Source organism: Lithobates pipiens, unplaced genomic scaffold, assembly GCF_037356315.1.
Source record: "Lithobates pipiens isolate NorthernLeopardFrog02 unplaced genomic scaffold, aLitPip1_a1.2 Scaffold_1, whole genome shotgun sequence".
In the NCBI taxonomy this organism is placed as follows: Eukaryota; Metazoa; Chordata; class Amphibia; order Anura; family Ranidae; genus Lithobates; species Lithobates pipiens.
In genome coordinates this window covers 180257552-180280693 of record NW_027507685.1, presented here as the reverse complement: position 1 = coordinate 180280693, position 23142 = coordinate 180257552, and the positions used below count along the sequence as shown (strand labels likewise).

Sequence of the window (23142 nt, the reverse complement as noted above, 5' to 3'; positions counted from 1 at the left end):
AAATTATATATATATATATATACATACACACACACACACCCCCTATTTATCGGCGTATAACACGCGCCGGCGTATAACACGCACCCCAAGTTTAGGAGGCAAGTTTAAGGATTTTAAATGCCCATCAATGTAGCCTTCCACTTTCCCCCTGCAGCCTTTCCCAAAATTGCAGCATGGCTAGTTTTAAATTTACCGCCGCCGCGATCTTCGGCTCCTCCCGCCGCCGCCGCTGAGATCTTCGGCTCCTCCAACACCGGGCCAATGGCGGGACGTAAAGGCTAGGAGGCGGGACTGGGTGTGACTGAGAGTGGAGTCGAGTACACAGTACACTCGGCTCAGCTCAGTAAATGTCGGCGGCGCTCCACAGACAGCGCAGATCGGCGTATAACACGCACCCATGATTTTCCCCTGATTTTCAGGGGGAAAAAGTGCGTGTTATATGCCGATAAATACGGTATATACACATATATATATATATACACACACACACACACACACACACTAATATATATATATATATATATATATATATATATATATACATATACATACATACATATACACACACATATACATACACACACACACATACATATTAATAAAAACGCCTTAAATCTATCTAACTCTATCCCCTATTTTGTAGACGCAGTAACTTTTGCGCAAACAAAGGTAATTATACCCAGTGAATGTAGCTTTACCTATATAGACATATGTTATAAATTTCTATACATATGTATACACCTGTTGGAAATTTACATCCCCCAGGTGATGCATTCAATCTGGGAAATACATTACTTCAGTATAAAGCACAGGATTTGCAACAGTGCATAGGATATCCTTACAAAAATAATAAAAACGTTGAAGGTAATTCATCCCTAGACATTATATACATCACTCGCGCATTCGTGTCTCCTCCCACCCTTGCATGTCTAATTAAGTATGACCTCTTGTAGACAGAATTGGATGCCCTGCCCACTTTCTGGACGGTAGACCACCGTGAGCGTATCCTGATGTGTTGTGACGTTTTGTCTTTTTGCTCTGGCTAGTTAAATATATTTCTCGTATAAAAGGTAGGACCCTTTGTTATTTTTTGAAATCCTGCATATACAGGCTCTTTATTCCCAATGATGATAATGTTATTGATGTCAATATTGTTAATATTCTGTATTATATATTATAGATGTCTGCATCCCCCTAAAGAGCGTATACAAAGCAGTGAGTTGTTCTCTATATTTTTTACATGAAGCTACTATTAGTTTTTTTGAATGTTTTCTGTGATGTTTTTGTTACTTCTATATACCTTACCTCATCCCTTCCATCCCTCTTCATATGCTTTCTCATGACACATTGGTGGGTATGGAACTTTTTGGGACAATGATATAATTTCTATTTATGTATTACTTTTCACTGTTGGCAGCGTTCCCTTTGGTGTTTTTGCACCTCCAGTTTTCTACCCTCGGATCCCATTATTTGGGCTTTTGACGGATGCTCTTTTGCCTCTGATGGACCGCTTGACACATCCCCCAGTATGCCGTTCTGTTGAGCTAGTCGCTCTCTTTATTAATTTTACAAATCTTAGTAATATCTGCTCGACGAGAGCCAATTCCTTTCCTTACAGCCTTTCCTTTTCCCTACCCCTATACAGAATTGTATGCGGTCCTACGGTCAGAACTTAAAGTTTTTTATTATGCAACTCCTTATATTACCAGTATGGCCCCCTTAAACATTTGTGTGTTCTAAATGTTCAAGGTTTCAATATACCACAAAAATGCACTAAAGCATTCCGTTCATTCATCGCAGCTAAAAATCCACATTCTTTGCCTACAGGAGACCCATTTTACTGAACAATCTACTCCTAAGTTTTTCAGCTCCTCCTAGCCACAGGTATATACAGTCTCGGCAGCTACTAAACAAAGAGGTGTTCTTAGCTATTTACCGTACAACCCCATTTGTACTTTCATCTGAAATTAAAGATCCTGAAGGCCGCTACCTCATCCTTTTTGGGCACATTTCTGTTACTGTAACCATTGTATCATATTATGCTCCTAATAAACATGCATTATCATTTCTTTTCCATTTTTTCATGTAATTGATTCACACAAGTTGGGAAAAAACTTGGTTTGAGTCTCTACATAATATGGCAGTAGCTTTCTTGGATAAATCTTCCCTTCTCCCTCCTCTTGTTCCCCTAAAAACTTTTTCAGCAACTTCTCTAAGGATAATATGTTAGACTCTTGGCACGAACTCAATCCATTTAAACGCTTTACATATTACTCCCATTCACGCAAACTGTTTTATAGTATTGATCATATCTTCCTAAGTGTTGGCATGGCTCCAGAAATCCTATCATCAGTTATACTGTACTTTATTTGGTCCAGTCGTAGTGCAGTTTGTACTACCATCTCCTCCCCTATCCCGAGATCCCAGGATTCAGCTTGGCGATTTAATGATTCCATTCTAACTCACCCGTCCCATTGTCTAGATATTAAACATGCTCTCAATGACTCTCTGATCTCATTAATAACACTTCTGCAGATATTTTCCCTCTCACCATTTGGGAAGCCCATAAACCTTTAATTCTAGGTACGCTTATCTGGCAAACATCATATCTCAAATGCGAATGTACACTCATTCACCAAAAATTTAATATCTTCAAATCTGTCACGATGCATTCCAAAATTCTCCCTTCCCTTCTACTAAAGCTAAGCTTGATAAAGCCTGCTTAGAATTCGACCTGTTTCTCACCGACTCTGCAGATAAATTAATGCATAAATCACAACATCTTTATTACCTCAAAGCAAACAAACCAGATAACCTATTAGCTCGAACCTTATGCTTACTGCAAAAACCTAGGACATCTGTGCGACTAACACAAAACCGCAATGTATACATAAGTAACCCTATCAAATTTTTACACACATTCCTCTCAAATCAGCTAAATTATATTCGCCCAACCATAATTTTGACCATGCTGCTGCCGATTACTTTTTTCAGAAAATTACCCTTCCAATACTCTCACAAATCAACCGTGAACATCATGAGTGTCACATCTCTGTAACAGAAGTCATCATTGCTATTAAGGCTTTAAAATGTAATAAACGTCCCAGCCAAGATGGATTTTCTGCTTCCTACTGCAAGAAATTTTCTGATATATTATCTCCTATACTGAGGCTTTCAATATGTTGTTGAGGGGACACTCTTCGTTCAGAATCCTTAATAAATGGCCATAATTTCCATGCTTCCCAAATCTAAATCTTGGACAACTTACCGTCAGATTTCGCTCCTTAATACTAACATTAAAAACTTTTAGCTAAAATACTTGCGACCCACTTGAATCAACAGGTGAACTTGTTCATCGAGTTGGGTTTATCCCCTCGTGCCAAGCAAGTGATATTTGTAGCACTTTTTTACTTGCCCATGTTGCTAGATACAGACGTCTACCTGCATGTTTTTTTATTGCTCAATATAAGCAAAAACATTTGCCACAGTCTCATGGCCATACTTACAATATATTCTTCAAAAATGGGGGTTTGTACCGCATTTTTTTTTTTTTAAGTGGATTTCATCCTTATACGACAAGCCGAATGGATTTATAAAAAAATGCTGGTTTTAAAATCAGACCCTTTCCATATTGGAAGAGGCATTTGTCAAGGATGTTGTCTCTTCTGCCCTCTTATTTGCACTGCTTATTGAACGCTTGGCCCATGTTAAAGTGGTTGTAAACCCTGTTACACCACTTGTACCTATAATAAGGCTTACCTGTAGGTACTGTAAATATCTCCTGAACCTGGTTTAGGAGATATTTACCATACACTTGCGCTGACGTTATTGGAGCATGCGCACTGAAGAATCGGCCCGATTGTGACATTTCTAAAGGGCCTATGCCGTAACCAGTGGCTTCCGAGTGCATGCGTGGGAGTGACGTAATCGCGGCTCCGGCCAGCCACAACACTGGAGCCCGCAAACCCGGAAATAACTCCGGGAGACATGTCGCCGGTCACAGAGGTGTACGAGGACCGCTGCAACAGATTCAATCCAAGTATTTCATCATGAGCTAGGAAGCATACTAGTGTAAAGGAAATTTGTAAGTTCTGTATAACTGTATTCCACTTTGTATGTACTGCACACTGCCTTCACTGTGCACACGGCACTACATTTTTTCATTACATCTTTGCATTCTTTCAGGTCCTGATTAGAATTAGTCTGTATATATGTTATGTCCCTTGTTACAATAAACATACAATTGTACTATTAGAAGAATTCTTCTCATCTAAAAAAAAAAAAAATAGGATTTTTAAAACGGCTTACCTGTAAAATCCTTTTCTTTGATGTACATCAGGGGACAGAGCCATAGTAATTACTATGTGGGTTATATATCGGACCGACAGGTGCTGGACACTGGCATGCCCCTAAGGCGTGTACTTCCCCATAAAACCCCTACCATTACTGGGAGGCTTCAGTTTTGTAGCCAAGCAATCAAAGTGTATAAGAAGAAGGGAGGGATCTCGGTGTCCCCTGATGTACATCAAAGAAAAGGATTTTACAGGTAAGCCGTTTAAAAAATCCTATTTTCTTTTCTTACATCGGGGACACAGAGCCCTAGTAATTACTATGTGGGATGTCCCATAGCAGAGGACAGAGGCCATGAGGCCAGAGGACACATACTGCAGCCTGCAGTATATACTGTGCCCAAAGGCAATATCCTCATGACCTTTAATATCGATTTGATAAGATCTGATAAACTTATGAACCGAAGACCTAGTTGCGGCCTTACAGATCTGAGCCATAGAGGCCTGATGAAGCACCACCCAAGAGGCACTAATCACCCTGGATGAGTGTGCTCTTAATATGAGAAGGAATAATTTTCTTTAAGCTGAAGCTTGAACAATCACTTTGACTAATCCATTTGGCAAATAGTGGATCTTGACGCTGCTTGTCCACATCTTGGACCCTCTGGCAGTACAAACACTGTGTTTTGCGAACCTGAGGGGTCGTCTTTAAATACTCTCTGATCTCTCTTACTACATCAAGAGACTGTAATGCCTTCTCTTCCCCAGATTAAGGCTCTGGGAAGAAAGGAGGAAGAATAATATCTTGGTTTAAATGAAAACCTGTTACCACTTTTGGTAAGAATTCAGGATGAGGACATAAAACCACCTCATCCTTATGCATGATGGAATATGGCTCTTACAAGACAGAGCCGTTAGTTCCGATACACTTCTAGAAGAATTAATGGAAAGCAGAAAAGATAATCTTTCTTGTCAAAAGAACCAAGGGAATTTCTCGTAAGGTTCAGCAAAGACGATAAGGCCATAGGAAAAACAATGACAAGGCCGGGATCTGGCTCTTGATAGAAGTCAAGGCCAGCTTCATTTCAGATCCCATATGCAGGACATCAGGAATCCTGCCTATTGACATACTTCCTTGGGTGCCAACCCCTGGATCCACACCAAGAATCATATGCTTTCCAGACTCTATAGTAAGCGATTCTGGAAGCCAGCTTCCTGCCATTAATCAAAGTAGACACTACCAAAGGAGATCACCCACGATCTTTTATAGAGTGGGATTCAACAGTCAGACCTGTTAAATTTTTCGTCCGTAAGGTAGGATGAAATATCGGACCTTGTATGAAAAGGGTCTAGCTATAATGGCAGAGTCCGAAGGACTCCTACTGACATCTTTATGATCTCAGTAAATCTTCTGGGACACACTGGGGCCACCAGAATCACCTCCTTTTGTTCCTGCTTAATCCTGCAAAGAAGGTGCGGAAGTAGCAGAACTGGAGGAAATTCATAGATCAGTAAAAACTGATCCCATGGGAAGACTAATGCGTCTTTCCCCTGCTAGCGGACCCCATGTTAGACAAAGCTGTCAACCTTGTTAAGAAATCTGGACGCGAATAGGTCCATGTCCGGAATACCCCATCTTCTGACATATCGCAAGGAAGATGTCGGGGTGAAGAGATCATTCTCCCGGAAATAACTGTTGGCAACTCAAGTAGTACGCCTGAAAAATGAGAATTGCCGATAGGCAGGGAGTGTTGTGTTCAGCCCAAGCTAGAAAATGATTCACCTCTTTTTGGGCTGCGTGACCTCTCGTACCCCCTGGTGATTTATGTAAGCCACCGCTGTGACCTTGTCAGACTAAATCCCGTCAGGACAGTCCCGTAGTCTGACTGCCAAAATTCTAGGGCCAAACGTACTGCCTGAAACTTCCAAAAAAAAAAAAAAGTTGATAGGCAAGGTCCTCTACCTGGACCATCTCCCCTGGACAGAATCTTCTTCCAGGGCTGCTCCCTAGCCTAGAAGGCTGGCATCGGTTAACACCTTCCAGAATAAAGATTTTCCCTTTTGCTGGATAACAACCAATTTAGGCTCTGACTGTCAGGCAAGCAAGGCCTGAATTTTTATTCCAGACCGACAGGATGGTGTCTTGAAGCAGTCTTTGAGTAAAATCCTAAAACAATCCATATTAATTCTAGGTTGTGAGGCAACAAAACACGAAAAATTACAAGGGGGTAAATACTTTTGCCAGGCACTGTAAAATGTGCACTCACATACAATAATGCCAAGAAAGGCACCAAACACAGACAGCTTACTTGCCAGAGGAATAAGCTAAGCACATTTGTTCACTGCCAGCGAATCGGTGTGCATGCCACAAAACCAGAAGCATTGTCAAGGAAAGATCTGCAAAAGAGGTCAGCAGCCAAGTCTCAATGCATCTTTAGGAAGCTAAGCTGCCACCATCTTGTTGGTGACTAATTTACCAGAGGGTGTGCTGTGATTGGAAAACAATCTTAACCATCCCAAGTCTAAAAATAAGTATACAAAAAAAAAAACCCTTAACAATTAAAACAGAACCAATTCATACTATACAGATATACAAGATGTATATCGGTACACAAAAATCTCAGCTATATACACATCAATGCATACCTAATAAAAGTGATAATGAAAAAATACAGTGGGTATAGAAAAGAATCACCCACTTTAATATAATCACATTTTGTTGCTTTTCAACCTAAAATGAATTGTTCTTTTTTATCCAGATGTATTTACTTAAAGTGGTTGTTAAGCAACTGAGTGTGCTACAATCTCCTCTGTTATTGTGAACAATGTGCCCCAGTGTACGTTAAAAAACAAAACAAAAAAAAAACTACAGAGCAGGACAGAGGAGAGCTGCGGATGGTGGAGGCACGTAAACTGACCACAGTATCAGGTCTCAGCAGCCATGATAAACCGTGGTCAGTTTACAGGGGGGTGGAAGAACCAGGCAGAGTCAGCCAGGCATTCCAGGTGATGCAAGGGGCCAAATTACACAACATAAGCACTGTGCTGTATAACATGCTTTAAAGCAGGGATATGCAATTAGCGGACCTCCAGCTGTTGCAAAACTACAAGCCCCATCATGCCTCTGCCTCTGGGTGTCATGTTTGTGGCTGTCAGAGTCTTGCTATGCCTCATGGAACTTGTAGTTTTTGCTACAGCTGGAGGTCCACTAATTGCATATCCCTGCCTTAAAGGAACGGGATCCATTGTTTTTCTTTTAGGGTTACAAATGCTTTAACTTTTAACATCCAACTGAAAGATATAACACCAACAAAACAAAATCTTGTGTCAATATTCTGTTGAGCCACCTTTTGCTTTAACTGCAGCCTTTAGTCTGTTGGGACATGTCTCCAACTTTGCACATCTAGGCTTTGCAATATTTACCCACTCTTTCCAGAACTGATCACATGCAATTAAATTTGATGGTGACAGTTTGTGGACTGTAGCCTTCAAGTCATTCTACAGATTTTCAATGGGTTTCAAGTCTGTGCCATTTTTGCTGTGTGTTTTGGGTCTGCCAGGGCTGGCTTAGCCCTTCCTTCTCTGGGCTGGCTGCTCAGCTGTTGGCCAATTGCCAGCTCTCATCTCTCTCCACAGTTACCAGCTGTTCCTGATCCTGCTCGTCTGACCTGCCTACTTAAAGCTGTCCAGCTCTCTTCATCTCTGCCTTCACCTTGGTCACATCACAAGAAACCCTCTCCTGCGGTTCTGTTTAAAGACTGGCTTGCTGACACCCCTTCTGGCTCCTTATCCTGCTTGTTGTTGCTCCACTTGGATCCCTGACTTCTGGCCTGGCTGATTTCCCAATCTGGTTATCGAACTCTGGACTGGCTGACTACTCAATACGGTTACAAGCTATGCTTTGACTACGCTTACTCTATTTACCTTTTTACTTTTTATTAATAAACAAGTGTGATTTCATTGTACTTCTGTCTCGGTCTGGTTCATTGTTTCTGACAGGGTCATTAAGTTGGAAGGTAAAACTTCTTCCCATTGATAACTTTCTGGCAGAGGGTAGCAGATTTTCCTAATTTTGACAGGATTTTGCCCCCTCCATTTTTCCTTCCATCCTGACAAGTGCTCCAGCCCTTGCTGCAGAGAAACATCTCCAACCTTTGACCTAAAAGGTCACTATGCAATAAACCATCGGCAGGATGTGGTGAAGGGATCACTGAATATCAGATCTATTGATCTACATCTATCCACCTGCACCTTTTCGGATTGTCTTCCATAGATTATGGACATTTATTATATTTTTTTGCACAGCACTGTTTACATGTTTTATGCTATTTGAGGGATTGAGTGTCTGCTTGCATTTAGCTTTTAGTACATATACACATTAGCGCTGAATATTATATCTATATTTTGTTTTTGCAGAGAAACACCCCCCATACTAGCATATTACCACGTCCATGCTTTACTGCAGGAATGGTGATATTTGGATGGTGAGCTGTACTGGATTTCTGCCAGCTATAACATTTGGTTCTGTGCCAAATAATTAAATTTTTGTCTGGTCTGACCATAACACATTTTTCCACCACGTGGCCTCAGAATCTTCAAGGTGCGTTTTGGCAAAGCCTTTCATGTGGACTTTGAGTGGCGTTTTTGAAACCATCCCATGCAAGTCATATTTGTGATACTGTTATCATTCTGTCATGCAACTGCTTCAGAGTTGCTTTGGTGTCTTGGTATCCTCTCTGACCAGTTTCCCCATGGCTCTTTCATACAGTTAGGTCTGTGTTGTGCCAAATACCTTCCACTTCTTAACAATCAACCTAACAGAGCTTCTAGGCATTGATAAAGCCTTTGAAATCTTTGTTTGTATCCATCTATCCATCTACTCAGACTTGTACCTGTCCACAACTTTATCCCAGAGATCTTTGGACAATGCCTTGCCACCCATGGTTGATCGTTTGCTTTAGTTGCACTACCGGAGACTAAAATGCTCCAGGAAAGCCCTTTTCATGCCGAGTTAATCAAAATTACCACAGCTGATCACAGTGGAAAGTAAAATGGCTTTGATTTGGATGTAAATACCCTCAAATTAAAGCTGAAAGTCTGCAGTTAAAGCACATCTTGTTCATTTCAAAACCATTGTGGTGGTGTATAGAACCAAAAAGATTAGAATTGTGTCAATGTCCCAATATTTATGGAGCTGACTGTATATTTTATGAGAGACCTGCCATTATATCGGAAACGTAACATAACAGAGATAAAGCATTCAAGTTAAAGAAAAAAAAAAACGTACAGTGAACTTGTTGTCACTATAAAATGCTGTGCATTCCTTTTTTCCCACTGCAGTACCTTGGGGGCTATCCAGACCCATTCCAGAAGTGCATTCCAGCATAGGAATGCAAAAGCTAACTTCACTGTACAAAACAGTACATACAATCATCTTGCGGTATCTGGTAAAAAGTGGTAGTGGAACTCTTTAGCATGGTATTAGATTCTCTTTACACAGGATGCCAATCTAAGTAACTGACCTCATGTTCCAGGCTGCTGTACTCTCCCTCAGTATTCTCCCGCACAATCAAGATGTCAATTTCCTTTTGTCGGGTCTGGACCCCTGGAAGGCTCTGACAATGGATAACATTGGCATACAGGTCTAAGCTGGTACTGGAGACAAAAACAGAGAGTTATACATTTTTAAGTAAAATAAAAAGTATTTAACATTAAAAGCTCTTAAAATTGATATAGCTAAATAGGAATTTAAAGCAGATCTGCTTAAATTTTACCTAGATTCTTCTGCATTCTGGGAGTAGCTGAACCTACAAAGCAGGTTATGCTAAAGAAAGGTGCGGTATAGTGGAGCTAATGCAACAGGAAGTAAGGATTTGAATGCAAAGCTACACGATTGCCATCTGCTTTTGGGCTTGTGTGAATAATTTTGGAGCTGAAACCAAAACTACAGCATGCACTTTGCCAAAAAAACGAAAATTACAGTTTTTAAATTTTTTAAATATTTTTATATATGATTATTTTACATTTGACTTCATAATTAATACCATCAATTTAAATGAATGTGAATTCATTGTTGGCCATCATTTGCACCTTTAGTGCAAGAAAAGCTAAAAAAAAAATGCAGTCCGCAGTCTCTAACCATCTCTTGTACCATGTTCAGTCTCTAAAAGCTCTAGTATCGTGTCTGCAATCTCTTACTTAAAGCGGACCTCCACCCTAAAGTGGAAGTTCCGCTCATCGGAACCCTTCCCTCCCTCTGGTGCCACAATTGACACCTTTCAGAGGGGAGGGGGGTGCAGATACCTGTATAATCCAGGTATCTGCCCCACTTCGGGGAATAGCTAGCCACAGATGCTTCACTTCCCGATTCCCTGACAGAGGATGGCGACGGGGGCAGCCGAGAGACGAGCGGTTGCTCATCATCTGCTGCCGACATTGCTGGACCCTGGAACAGGTAAAGTGTCCATTTAATAAAAGTCAGCAGCTGCAGTAATTGTAGCTGCTGAATTTTAATATTTTTTTTAAAGGTGCCACTTCTCTTTAAACACGCTGCTAATAGTATTAACAAAATGTGCATTTGGTGCACCTCTAGCAGACATGATACAGGAGATGGTCAGAGACTGCAGACATGATACAAGAGATCAATGCAGCCTCACTAGTGTCCATGAAATGTAGCCTCACCAGTTCCCGTGGGATGCAGCCGCCCCAGTGCCTGTGGATGCAGACTGCCTGTGCCAAAAAGATGCAGCCTCCCCAGTGCCTGTGGATGCAGCCTTGCCTGTGCCCAGATCAGAGCGGCGATCTCGCGCTGTGTCACGGAGCTAGATTTGAATTGCCTGGGCCGCAGTAACAATGTCCCGCTTCCTGTGATCACGTCACACTGATTCAGTGTCCCACAATTGGATCAGTGTGCCGTCTATCACAGGAGGCGGTACATTGTTACTTCGGCCACCTGGGCAATTCAGCTCCTTGGCACAGGGAAATCGTCGCTCTGCAAGGGGAGGAAGGGAAGGGAGGAGATGAGAGAGGGGACGAAGGGAGGGCAGGACCTTGAACCACCAGGTTGACACCCCTCAATGGTCGGCACCCGGCGGTGTGGCCATTGCTATTGCGCATTCGCAATTATTGGCCCCTTATCAGCTATTTTTTTCTTTCGGCATTATGCCGAAAAAACAAAATTTGGTCCAAATTTCGGTGCATACCTAGCAATTTTGGCAAATGCTGCATTTGCCATTTAAAACACACCACAGCTTGAAAAACACACACATATACATACACACACAGTTGTGCTCAAAAGGTTGCATACCCTGGCAGCAATTGTGACATATTGGCATTAATATTGAAAATATGACTGATCTTATTTCTTACTGCCAATAATTATTTCTTACTCCCAATTTGTTTTTCATATTTTGGAAAGCTTTACATCAACATCAGGCTTAGAGGTGGAGGTGGATCAGCAAAAATTGCAGGCCCTTATCACTCTTCCTGAATCTGTCCTTTCCCAACTGCAATCCTCTTTCTCCTTTAAATAGGCTCTACATACCTTCACATAATTAGCTATCAAATTAACGTCACATCCCTCATTATTTCAGGCAAACTACCCCTCGATGCTAACTCACTTAAAGTGGATGTAAACCCTCACATATACCCAGTGAAGTTAACAACATCAGATGATACACAGGGATGAAACAAATCTCCCTACATAAGCTTTACATAATATCTGCTGTCTTTAAATTTATATACTGTTTATAAAGTGCACATTGAGGTTAGGAGATTTTCTCTTCCTGATTAGCACTGCAGTGAAGCCTGGGCATACAGCCGACTGGAGGAAAGGCACAAACCCCCTCTCCTATTAAGTAGAGACTTTCAGCTCTGATCCTTAAATCGTTCAGGGCTCTGCTAATCTATTTATAGCACCCTCCCCAACACAAAACTCAGACTGCTTTTATCATATGGGGAGAACATGACGGGAGCCATCAGGTTATTAACAGAAGAATGGAGTAGGAGACCGCCACGGGACATAGTGCTTTGAAGAAAGAGATTAAAACACTGCAGATATATGTGCCCAGCTCAAATTTCATGAACCTTAACATTCTTAAAGACCCACTGGTCACCACTGAGGGTTTCCTGGGTTGGCCATATTACCATGGTAACCTTACTCCCTAAGATATTATATCTCTTGAGTTTTACCAGCAACGGTTCTGCCATATCATCTATGGATTCTACAAAGCCGGGTCAATACATTCATTTGGGGTCAAGTTAGACCAAGGTTACTTAAGGCTTTTTTACGTGCTCAAAATTGAATGGTGGCCTTGGACTCTTCAATTTTCTCAAATATCAGGCAGCTCAACTGGCTCATCTGGATCAATTCCACACAGCTAAGTTCTACCCTTTATGGCTCTGAAGTGGCCGACTTCAGTCTTCAGTTACTGATAATTTCCTTTGGCTTCATGCTACTGAACACAAGACAATAACTAACCCAATTATGCAGCATTATCTGGCTATATGAAAACGACTTGTTCCGGGCAGTCTCCACATATAGTGAGGGAAAAAAGTATTTGATCCCTTGCTGATTTTGTATGTTTGCCCACGGAAAAAGAAATGGTCTAATTTTAATGATGGGTTTATTTTAACAGCGAGAGTCTGAACAAAAAAAATACCTAGAAAAATGCATTTCAAAAAAGTTATAAAATTGATTTGCATTTTAATGAGTGAAACAAGTATTGATTCCCTATCAATCAGCAAGATTTCGAGCTGAGATTAGGAGTACTCTACCTGTATAAAAAAAGACACCTGTCCACAGAAGCAATCAGATTCCAATATCTCCATAGCCAAGACTAAAGAGCTGTCCAAGGATGTCAGGGACAAGATTGTAGACATATGCACAAAGAGGAAAAATGTTGGGACTTTAAAGGTGCTGAAAACCTCCCTTTGGAATAACTATTCGTATACCATATACAAAGCTAACATTCTTTTATTGAAATGGTTAAAATGTGTCTCAAAAAACATAAGATACTACATTAAAACATAATATACCAGCAACTTACTACTAAATCCCATACATCCCCCCCTAGTCTCGATATAGGTTGAGGTAGTCTCCTTGGTTCTATTTCCTGACTGATCAGGAAGGGTTCGTACCTGTTGGATACTAGGGAGAATGCATGGGGTTTAATAGTAAGATGCTGGTACATTATGATTTAATGTAGCGTCTTATGCTTTTTTGAGATAAATTTTTACCAATTCAATAAAAGAATGTTAGATTTGTATATGGTATACTAATAGTTACTCCAAAGGGAGGTTTTCAGCACCTTTAATAACCACTTCAATACCGGGCCATAGTCATAAGACATCTGCAGATAGGACCTCCCATCCTGGGCGGAGCGTCATATGACATCCTCGGCTTTCCTGTGGGCCCACATTGCAGAGATCATAGATGAGGTGTGTCCCTTGGACAAAGCCCATCCCAGAGCCGTGTAAAGAGTCAATAAAAAATGTCTTTACCACATGACCGGCTGTGTCCAATCACAGCCGGTCACATGTACTGTCCACGTCCACGATGCTTGTGCCCGCCCCTAGGGCATGCACAGAGTGGCAAATGGGGATGAGGCTTGTCATCCTGACGAAGCCCAACCCAGATCGCAGTAAAGAGCCAATAAAATTGGCTCTTTACCATATGACCGGTTGTTTCCAATCACAGCCTGTCACAGAATGTCAACAAACTGCAGAAATTAGATGTTACCGGGTTCTCCACTTCACACACCGATCGTGTGTGAGAAGGAGATTGTGGTAACATTTCGTTACCGCTTACAATGTACACCAATCACACTGATTGCCCCCCACCCTCTAATAAAGAGGACCTGTCACCATCCATCAAAGTACCTGCCACAGTTCATCTGAGTACTCGAGTACAAGTACCTGTCACCGCCCATCAGAGTACCCGCCTCCAGGCCATCAGAGTACCCGCCTCCAGGCCATCAGAGTAACCAAGTACCTATCTGCAGCCCATGCCTCATAGAATATATGTTGGGGTATTTACTTTCCAAAGTGCCCATCAGTGCCTCCCAAAAATATTATCGGTAGTCAAATTAGAGTTGAAATTTAAGCCCTTAGAACACCTTACGGTGCTCCCTGCATTTTGGGCCTCTGTATGTGGCCAGACTGTAAAAGTCTCACACATGTGGTATCAACTTACTCAGGAGGAGTAGCAGAATGTGTTTTGGGGTGTAATTTTTGCCATATACATGCTATGTGTTAGAAATATCTTATAAATTGAAAACTTTGTGTAAAAATAAATAAATAAAATTTCTTTCCACGATTTCCGAAGACTTGTGTAAAAAAAATGTACTGTTCAAAAGACTCATAATGCCTCATAGAATATATGTTGGAGTGTTTGCTTTCCAAAATTTGGTCATTTTTGGGGTAATTCTATTGTCCTTGTGCTCCAGGGGCTTCAAAAGTGTAATAGGTCATTAGGAAATTAGCGGTTTAATTTATGCTCCTAGAACGCCTGACAGTGCTCCCTGCATGTTAGGCCTCTGTATGTGGCCAGGCTGTGTAAAAGTATCGCACATGGTATCGCCATACTCAGGAGTAGCAGAATGTATTTTGGGGTGTAATTTTTGCTATATAAATGCTTTGAGTTAGAAATATATCTTATAAACTGACCACTTTGTGTAAAAAAGAATACATACATAATTTTCTTTCCACGTTTTCCTTAGACTTGTGGAAAAAAAATGAACCGTTCAAAAGAATCATTATGCCTCGTAGAATAGGCGTTGGGGATTTGCTTTCCAAAATGGGGTCATTTTGTGGGCAATTCCACTGTCCTGGTGCGCCAGGGCCTTCACAAATGTAATAGGTTGTTAGGACATTAGAGGTGTAATTTATGCTCCTAGAACCCCTGATGGTGCTCACTGCATGTTGGACCGCTCTGTGTGGCCAGGCTGTGTAAAAGTCACACACGTGGTATCAACATACTCGGCAGGAGTAGCAGAATGTATTTTGGGGTGTAATTGGAAGTATGCATATGCTGTGTGTGTGAGAAATAACTTATGACAATTTTGTGAAAAAAAAATAATTCTTAAGTTTCCCAAGAATTGTGGGAAAAAAAATTACAACTTCAAAAAAACTCACCATGCCTCTTACTAAATATCTTTGACTGGCTACTTTTCAAAAAGGCGTCATTTGGGGGGGGGGGGGGGTATTTGTACTTTCCTGACATTTCAGAGCCTCAAGAATTTAGATCATCAGGGCATCAGGTGTGATCAATTTCCCATGATTTGCACCGCAGCTTGTAAGACTAACTTTCACAGAAATTAAATAATATCCACTAATTTGGGTTATTTTTTTTAGCAGAGATGTAGCAGTATAAATTTTGGCCCAAATGTATGAACAAAAATAACTTATTTGCAAAATTTTATCATAGAAACGAAAAAAGTTTTTTTTTTTCAAAATTTTCGCTCTTTTTTTCACTTATGTCGCAAAAAATAAATAAACTTACTGGAGCCATCGGCAGCGGCAGAGACGATCGCATCTTCACCCTTGCTGAACATGGAGATGAATGAGTAGAAGATGGTCCCCACCCATCTCCATAACATTGCAGGGTGGAAGCGTCACTTCCACGCATAGCTATTAAAGGGCTTTTTTTTATTGCCTTTTAGTGTAATATGAGGTCTCTTTGACCCTAGATTCCATATTTAAGAGGTCCTGTCATGCTTTTTTTCTATTATAAGGGATTTTTACATTTTTTTTTTTTAACTATGTAAAAATAAAATAGTAAAATAAAAAATAATAGTGTAAAACGTATAAATAAGAGTTATAAAAAACTAAAAGCATTCTTACACAAATTTAAAAAAGCACATGTAAAATGTAACAGTGTTCCAGACGCCTCTTATGCCAATTCCGGTAAGCTCAGTTTCCGGCCACGCCCCACAAGTTACATCACTTCATCAGGTGAGGAGTCCCCTGATGAGGTGACGTGATGTAACGTGTAGGGCATGGCCAGAAACACAGAGCGGACCGGTGGTGACGCAAGAGGCATCTGGAACACTTACATTTTACATGCACTTTTTTAAACTTTGTATAAGAATTGGCTTTTAATAAATCTTCATTATTTTTTTGTTTCTGACATGATCTTCAGAGTTCTTAGTGACCTGGTATTTTTAAGTCTGGAAGTAGAAGTCCGCCATCATCTTTAGATACTTATTCAACATCACAGAGGTGAGAGTTCTGGGAGCACTAAGCAATTGTGTGAAGTCACGGGAATTGTGTTAGCAATCCATCTTAACTGGAAGCACTTGTTTACAGTTACTAGGAAGAATTTATGGACTTTAGTATTACCGTTTATGATTAGCAGCATGCCACAGTTTATTAGTTCTTGTATTTTGGATATTAGTATAGAAATCTGCACTGATCATCTTATATTAACAGTGTAAATTATTTGGTCTGTGTGAAAGTTAGAGAGCCTACAAGCTATGGAATCATTGAAAATGAATCAAACCTGATGTACTGACGGCCTCATTTCTTGAGACCCCAACAAGCCAGGAAAGTACAAATACCCCCGAAATGTCCCCTTTTTGGAAAGAAGACAGCCCAAGATATTTAAAAAGAGGCATGGAGAGTTTTTTGAAGTTATTTTTCCCCACAATTCTACGCAAAATTAAGATTTTCTTTTTTTTCCCCCCAAAATCGGCATATTAAGGGGTTATTTCTCTCACACAGCATAGGCATTAGAGCTGCATGATCATTAAAAAAAGCGCAATCTCGATTCACCCCCCACCCCTGATGATCTCTCCTGCTGAGAGTAGGGGATTCTTTCATATAAACAAGTGGAGAGATTATCTGCTCACTCAGCTGTCAAAAAAGCATCCTGGGCAATATGCCAAGTTTAGAACCGGGGCAGTCTGCAAAGCTTTCAACCAAGTGTAAATGCAGGAAGTTTAACCACTTAAAGTCTAAATCTTTTTCTGACACTCTTGCTCAAGTTAAAAATCAATATTTTTTGCTAGAAAATTACTTGGAACCCCCAAACATTATATATATATTTTTAGCAAAGATCCTAGGTAATAAAATGCCAATTGCTGCAATATTTTATGTCGTACTGTATTTGCTCAGCGGTCTTTCAAATGCAATTTTTGGGGAAAAAATATACTTCAATAAAATAAAATAAAAAAAAGAAACAGTAAAGTTAGCACAATTATTTTTGTTTTAATGTGAAAGATGATGTTACTCCGCGAGAATCGTGATCTATCTTCTAAGCATAAAAATTGTGATTCTCATTTTAGCCAGAATCGTGAAGCTCTAATATGCATGCCACAAATTACACCCCAAAATATATTCTGCTACTCCCAAGTATGGTGATACCATGCGTGAGACTTTTACACAGCCTGGCCACATACAGAGGCCCAACCTGCAGGGGGAACCGTCAGGTGTTCTAGGAGCATAAATTACACATCTAATTTCTAGACTACCTCTTACACTTTTGAAGGTGCTGGAGTACCAGGACAATGGAAATGCCCAAAAAATGACCCCATTTTGGAAAGTAAACACCCCGACGTATAACTTATGAGGCATTCTGAGTATTTTGAACATGTTTTTTCCACAAGTTTTTGGAAAATGTGGAAAGAATAGAACGCATTTATTTTTTACACAAAGTTGTTCATTTTTAAGATATTTTTAAAACATAGCAAGTATAGAGAAAAAATTACACCCCAAAATATATTCTGCTACTCCTGAGTATGGCTATAACAGTATAAAGTGTGAGACTTTCACAGCCTGGCCACATACAGAGGCCCAACATGCAGGAAGCACTGTAAAGTGTTCTAAGGGCTTAAATTTCAACTCTAATTTGACTACGATTATACTTTTGTGAGACACTGTAATGACATAGATGTGGCACGGATGAGAACTGATGTGGCACGGATAAGTATTGATATGGCACGGATGTAGCATGGATGTGGCACGGATGGTCACTGATGTGGCATGGATGATCACTAATGTGTTACGGATGATTATTACTGTGGCAAGGATGTGGCATGGAAGATCACTAACGTGGCATGGATGTGGCACGGATGATCATGAATGAACCATGAATGGGGGATAGGTGAGCATGGATGAACCATGAATGGAACATGGATAAGCCATGGATGGAGCACGGATGAATGGATAGCCATGGATGGAGCACACATGGATGGATGGATGAGCCATGGATGGAGCATGGGTGGATGGATGAGCCATGGATGGAGCATGGGTGGATGGATGAGCCATGGATGGAGCACACATGGATCATGGATGGATGAACCATGCCTGGGCACAGATCAGTGATGTGGGAACTTCAGATGCAGCCCATAGTGCTGCTGCACCCCGCTCTCCCTCTCTCCTGGCACACTGTACCAATCAGCATGAGGAGAGGGGAGGAGGCAAAGGGGACAAGCTTCGGTTTGTTTACAAGTGATCACTCCGTCATTGAACAGTGTGATCACGTGGTAAAGGGCAGCGGTCATTGGCCCTTTACCCCGATCCGTGAAATGCCAAGTCTCGGAGACCCGATGATCAGATATTCCCAGGTGTGCACCTCAAGGGGCACGATTCTGGGAGGACATCATACAATGGCCTCCTAGAGTTATCCGACCAAGCTGTAGCCGTCATTCAGCTATGGCCTGGTAAGCAAGTGGTTAAAATAGTTGGGGACTACACAGCAATCAGCAACTGCTGACGCAATAAACACTAAGGTATCATATACAACAGCTTAGAGAGTGCAGTGGACAGGTTTTTAAAACTTAAAGTGTTACTAAACCCAGGACCCTGCATTCACTATATCTGGTCTCCCACCGTACACAGAACATAGAAATGCAACTATTTTAGTAAATATAAACTGCCAAATACCTTTTCTCATCAGCAGTTAGCAGTCATGTGACTTTTATGAGTGTCTGGTTAGAGTTTGTAGGGGGAGTTTTCATTCTCCTGTCAGTATGCAGGACCCCTGACCCTTTTTCTGGACAGTGCTAATCGGCCCTGTGCTGATTCACATGCACTCTCCCAAGAAAAAAAAGTCATAAAAGTGAGTACATATGATACAATATAGTGACAAACTTAAGTAACAGTGTAATCTTTGCCATACAGTAATAATAATAGTAATAAGGTGTAGGGTGTTGTCCGTTACACACAGACACCCCAATTGGGGTCATACTGTGTTGTGAGGGAAGAGCACAACTCCCTTGCTCTCGGTTTATATTTAAAACAGTAAAACACAACAGCAACAAAAGGTTACCATAAGCCTGTTGTAATCTGTAATCGCAGCAAACATGCGTTCGTAGGAACCATGTGTATATATTAGGGTAACTACTTCACGTTTAGTGGTTTTCCAAAGCAATGAAAGCAGCGAGGTATGTTTTCCATACCAATGTTCAGCAAAGCAAGCTCTGTGGATGGGGTTATGGTTAGTCCTGTCACTTCAGTGAGGAGTTGAAATGCATCTTTCCATAGTTTAGAAATCCAATTACAATGCCAAAGAAGGTACAACAGATTTCCTACCTCCCCGCATTGTCTCCAGCATATTGGTGGTATAGTTGAGTCGTATATGTGAATTTTGGAAGGAGTAATATACCATCTAAGGGTGATTTTGTGGACTAATTCCCAAAGGTTTGAGGATCTAGTGGCTTGGAAGCTGGTTCTAAAGGTTAGTGAGATTAGTTTATGGAGCCGCCATTGTTTTTTCCCCCCATTTAAGTAAAGGCACGTTTGTACTGAAGGAGGTCTTGTCACCTAATAGGTTCCAAAATATTGCAATGCCCTTTTTGTCATGTGGGGTGATGAAAGATGCCTCCATATTAGTGGATGTACCTCAATGTGCATCTGAGGGTTGCGCAGTAGATAGCGAGTTAGTTGTATATAGTGATAGTAGTACTTTTGGGTAAGGGGGTAAGAGTTTTGTAGAGACGTGAAGGATCTGAGGAGGTTGTTGGAGTAAAGATCTGACACATATCCCTTTTTCTTGCCATGTTCGTGTTGGGAAGTTAGGGATGAGTATGGAGACTACAGATATTGGTAATGGTATTTTGTGTCCCCTTTAGATGCATTTTTAAGTAGGTAAATGCCAGTTTTATGGCAACAATGGTGGGTGACAGGTTTTTGTGGTTTAGTGTGTGCCGAAAATATCCAGGTTCTAAGGTCATGACCAGGATTTGGTATGTTTCAATGTTTAGCCAAGGATAAGTAGATTCAGGTGTTAAGTTGGGCAAGTATAGCTACATTATAGTAAGCTCTAAAGTGAACAAACCCTGTACCATCCAACTGATTTGCGTTTTAGGATGGCATGGGAACATCTAGCTTTTTATTTTTTCATACACAGCATCCCATTATGTTTTGTAGAGAGGTGAAAAAAGAGCTAGTGGCTGGGTATAAGCAGAGATCTGAACAGGTAGAGCAGCTGTGGTAGTTTAAGCATTTTAAATACCGATAGTCTTCCTGACTATGATAAAGCTGACTTAGAAAGTTTCTCAAGTTCTTTTGGGAGGTTGTTTAGGAAGGGAGTGTAGTTTGCTCCATAGAGAGAGGAGGTTGAATTGGTTAGTTTCAGCCCTAGGTAGGATATGGATTCTGTAGCCATGTGTACGAGTAGTTTTGTACCAATACTTTTTCTTTTTGGGAATCCCTACTGGTAGGATAAATGATTTTGAGGCATTTACTTTATAACAGGAAACTTTAACCACTTAAGGACCGCCGCATGTAAATATACGTCGGCACAATGGCACGGACAGGCACAAGCACGTACTCGTACGTGCCAGCCTCCCGCTGGCTGCGGTGGTCCGTTTCGCTTCAGGAGCGATCCGGGATGAGGGGATGGCCGTTGGTTTCTGGCTATCCCCTCGCGATCGCTCCTGGCAAATGAGAAGCTTCCCCTGCCTGTGTAGTGTAAACACGGGCAGGAGAAAGTGATGTCACTCTCCTCGAGGCGGTCTTTTTGACCGGACGGCGAGGAGAGAAGACATCATAGTAAGTGCACCAACACTACACTGACACGTAGGTACCCATAGGCACACTTTCACCCCCAGTCACCCCCCACCCTCCCCCTCCCAGTCACAGTGTCACTGATTGCAGTGATGATTTATTTGCTGATCACTGCATTTAGTGTCAGTTGTGACTGTAAAAAGTGTCAGGGCAGTTAGTGTTAGGTCCAGGGTAGCCCCCTACCCCCCAATAAAGGTTTAACCCTTTATTGCCCCCCCCCCCCCAGGTAACCCTTTCACCCCCTTTTGCCAGTGTCACTAAGCGATCTTTTTTCTGATCGCTGCATTAGTGTCACTGGTGCTGCTAGGTAGCTAGTTATTTTTTAGGTTCCCTGCCAGGCTTTTATAGCGTTAGGTACCCCCATACAATACCTAATAAAGGTTTTAATCCCCTGATTGCCCCTAGAGTTAACCCTTTCACCAGCGATCACCGTATAAGTGTCAATGGTGATGCTTGTTAGCCAGTTCGTTATTTAGTTATTTAGGTTCCCCCTCAGATTTTTATATAGCGTCAGGGACCCCATATACTACCCAATAAAGGTTTTAACCCCCTGATTGCCCCTAGTTAACCCTTTCACCAGTGATCACCGTATAAAAGTGTTACGGGTGACACTGGTTAGTTAGTTTGCTTTTTATAGCATCAGGGCACCCACCATTTATTACCCAATAAAGGTTTAACCCCCTGATCACCCGACAGGTGATATCAATTAAGTTTTAGGGTCAGATAGGGTCTGCGTCGGCCCAGGCAGCGCTAGGTTAGTGCCAGTACCACTAACACCCATGCGCAAAGCATACACCTCCCGTAGTGGCATAGTATCTGAACAGATCAATATCTGATCAGATCTATACTAACGTCCCCAGCAGTTTAGGGTTCCAAAAAACGCATTGTTAGCAGGATCAGCCCAGATACCTGCTAGCACCTGCGTTTTGCCCCTCCGCCCAGCCCACCCAAGTGCAGTATCGATCGATCACTGTCACTTACAAAACACTAAACACATAACTGCAGCGTTCGCAGAGTCAGGCCTGATCCCTGCGATCGCTAACAGTATTTTTTGGTAGCGTTTTATATTTAAATCCTGAAGGCAGTGCTTGGTTTTCGGGGTCCCGTACGCGGCTAGGCTCCCAAAAAGTCCCCCACATGTGGTATCCCCGTACTCAGGAGAAGCAGCAGAATGTATTTTGGGGTATAATTTCACATATGCCCATAGCATGTGTGAGCAATATATCATTTAGTGACAACTTTGAGCAAAAAACAAAATTGTAATATTCCCGCAACTTGTGGCAAAATATAAAATATTTCATGGACTCAACATGCCTCTCAGTAAATAGCTTGGGGTGTCTACTTTCCAAAATGGGGTCATTTGGGGGGGGGGGAGGGTTTGTGTTATTTTGGCATTTTATGGCCTTCGAAACTGTGATAGGTAGTGAGGAGTGAAATCAAAAATTTGCACCCTTAGAAATTCTGAAGGCAGTGATTGGATTTCGGGTGTGCCGTACGCGGCTAGACTCCCAAAAAGTCCCACACATGTGGTATCCCCGTACTCCGGAGAAGTAGCAGAATATATTTTGGGGTGCAATTCCACATATAACTATGGCATGTGTGAGCAATATATCATTTAGTGACAACTTTTTGTAAACTTTTTTTTTTGTCATTATTCAATCACTTGGGACAAAAATAAATATTCAATGGGCTCAACATTCCTCACAGCAATTTCCTTGGGGTGTCTACTTTCCAAAATGAGGTCATTTGGGGGGGGGGGGGGGGGTTGTACTGCCCTGCCATTTTAGCACCTCAAGAAATGAGATAGGCAGTCATAAATTAAAAGCTGTGTAAATTCCAGAAAATG

The 23142-nt window shown here is 41.4% G+C and overlaps 1 protein-coding gene across 2 annotated transcripts in view; it reads right to left on the bottom strand.

The window, feature by feature from the left end:
• Positions 1-23142, bottom strand: part of IDH3G (isocitrate dehydrogenase (NAD(+)) 3 non-catalytic subunit gamma) — a 188325-nt gene that overhangs the window by 74602 nt on the left and 90581 nt on the right. For both annotated transcript variants that reach the window (XM_077478977.1, XM_077478979.1), the window contains one exon: positions 9812-9944. In XM_077478977.1, coding sequence (XP_077335103.1) covers positions 9812-9944 — 133 coding nt within the window. The remainder of the gene's footprint in view (positions 1-9811; positions 9945-23142) is intronic.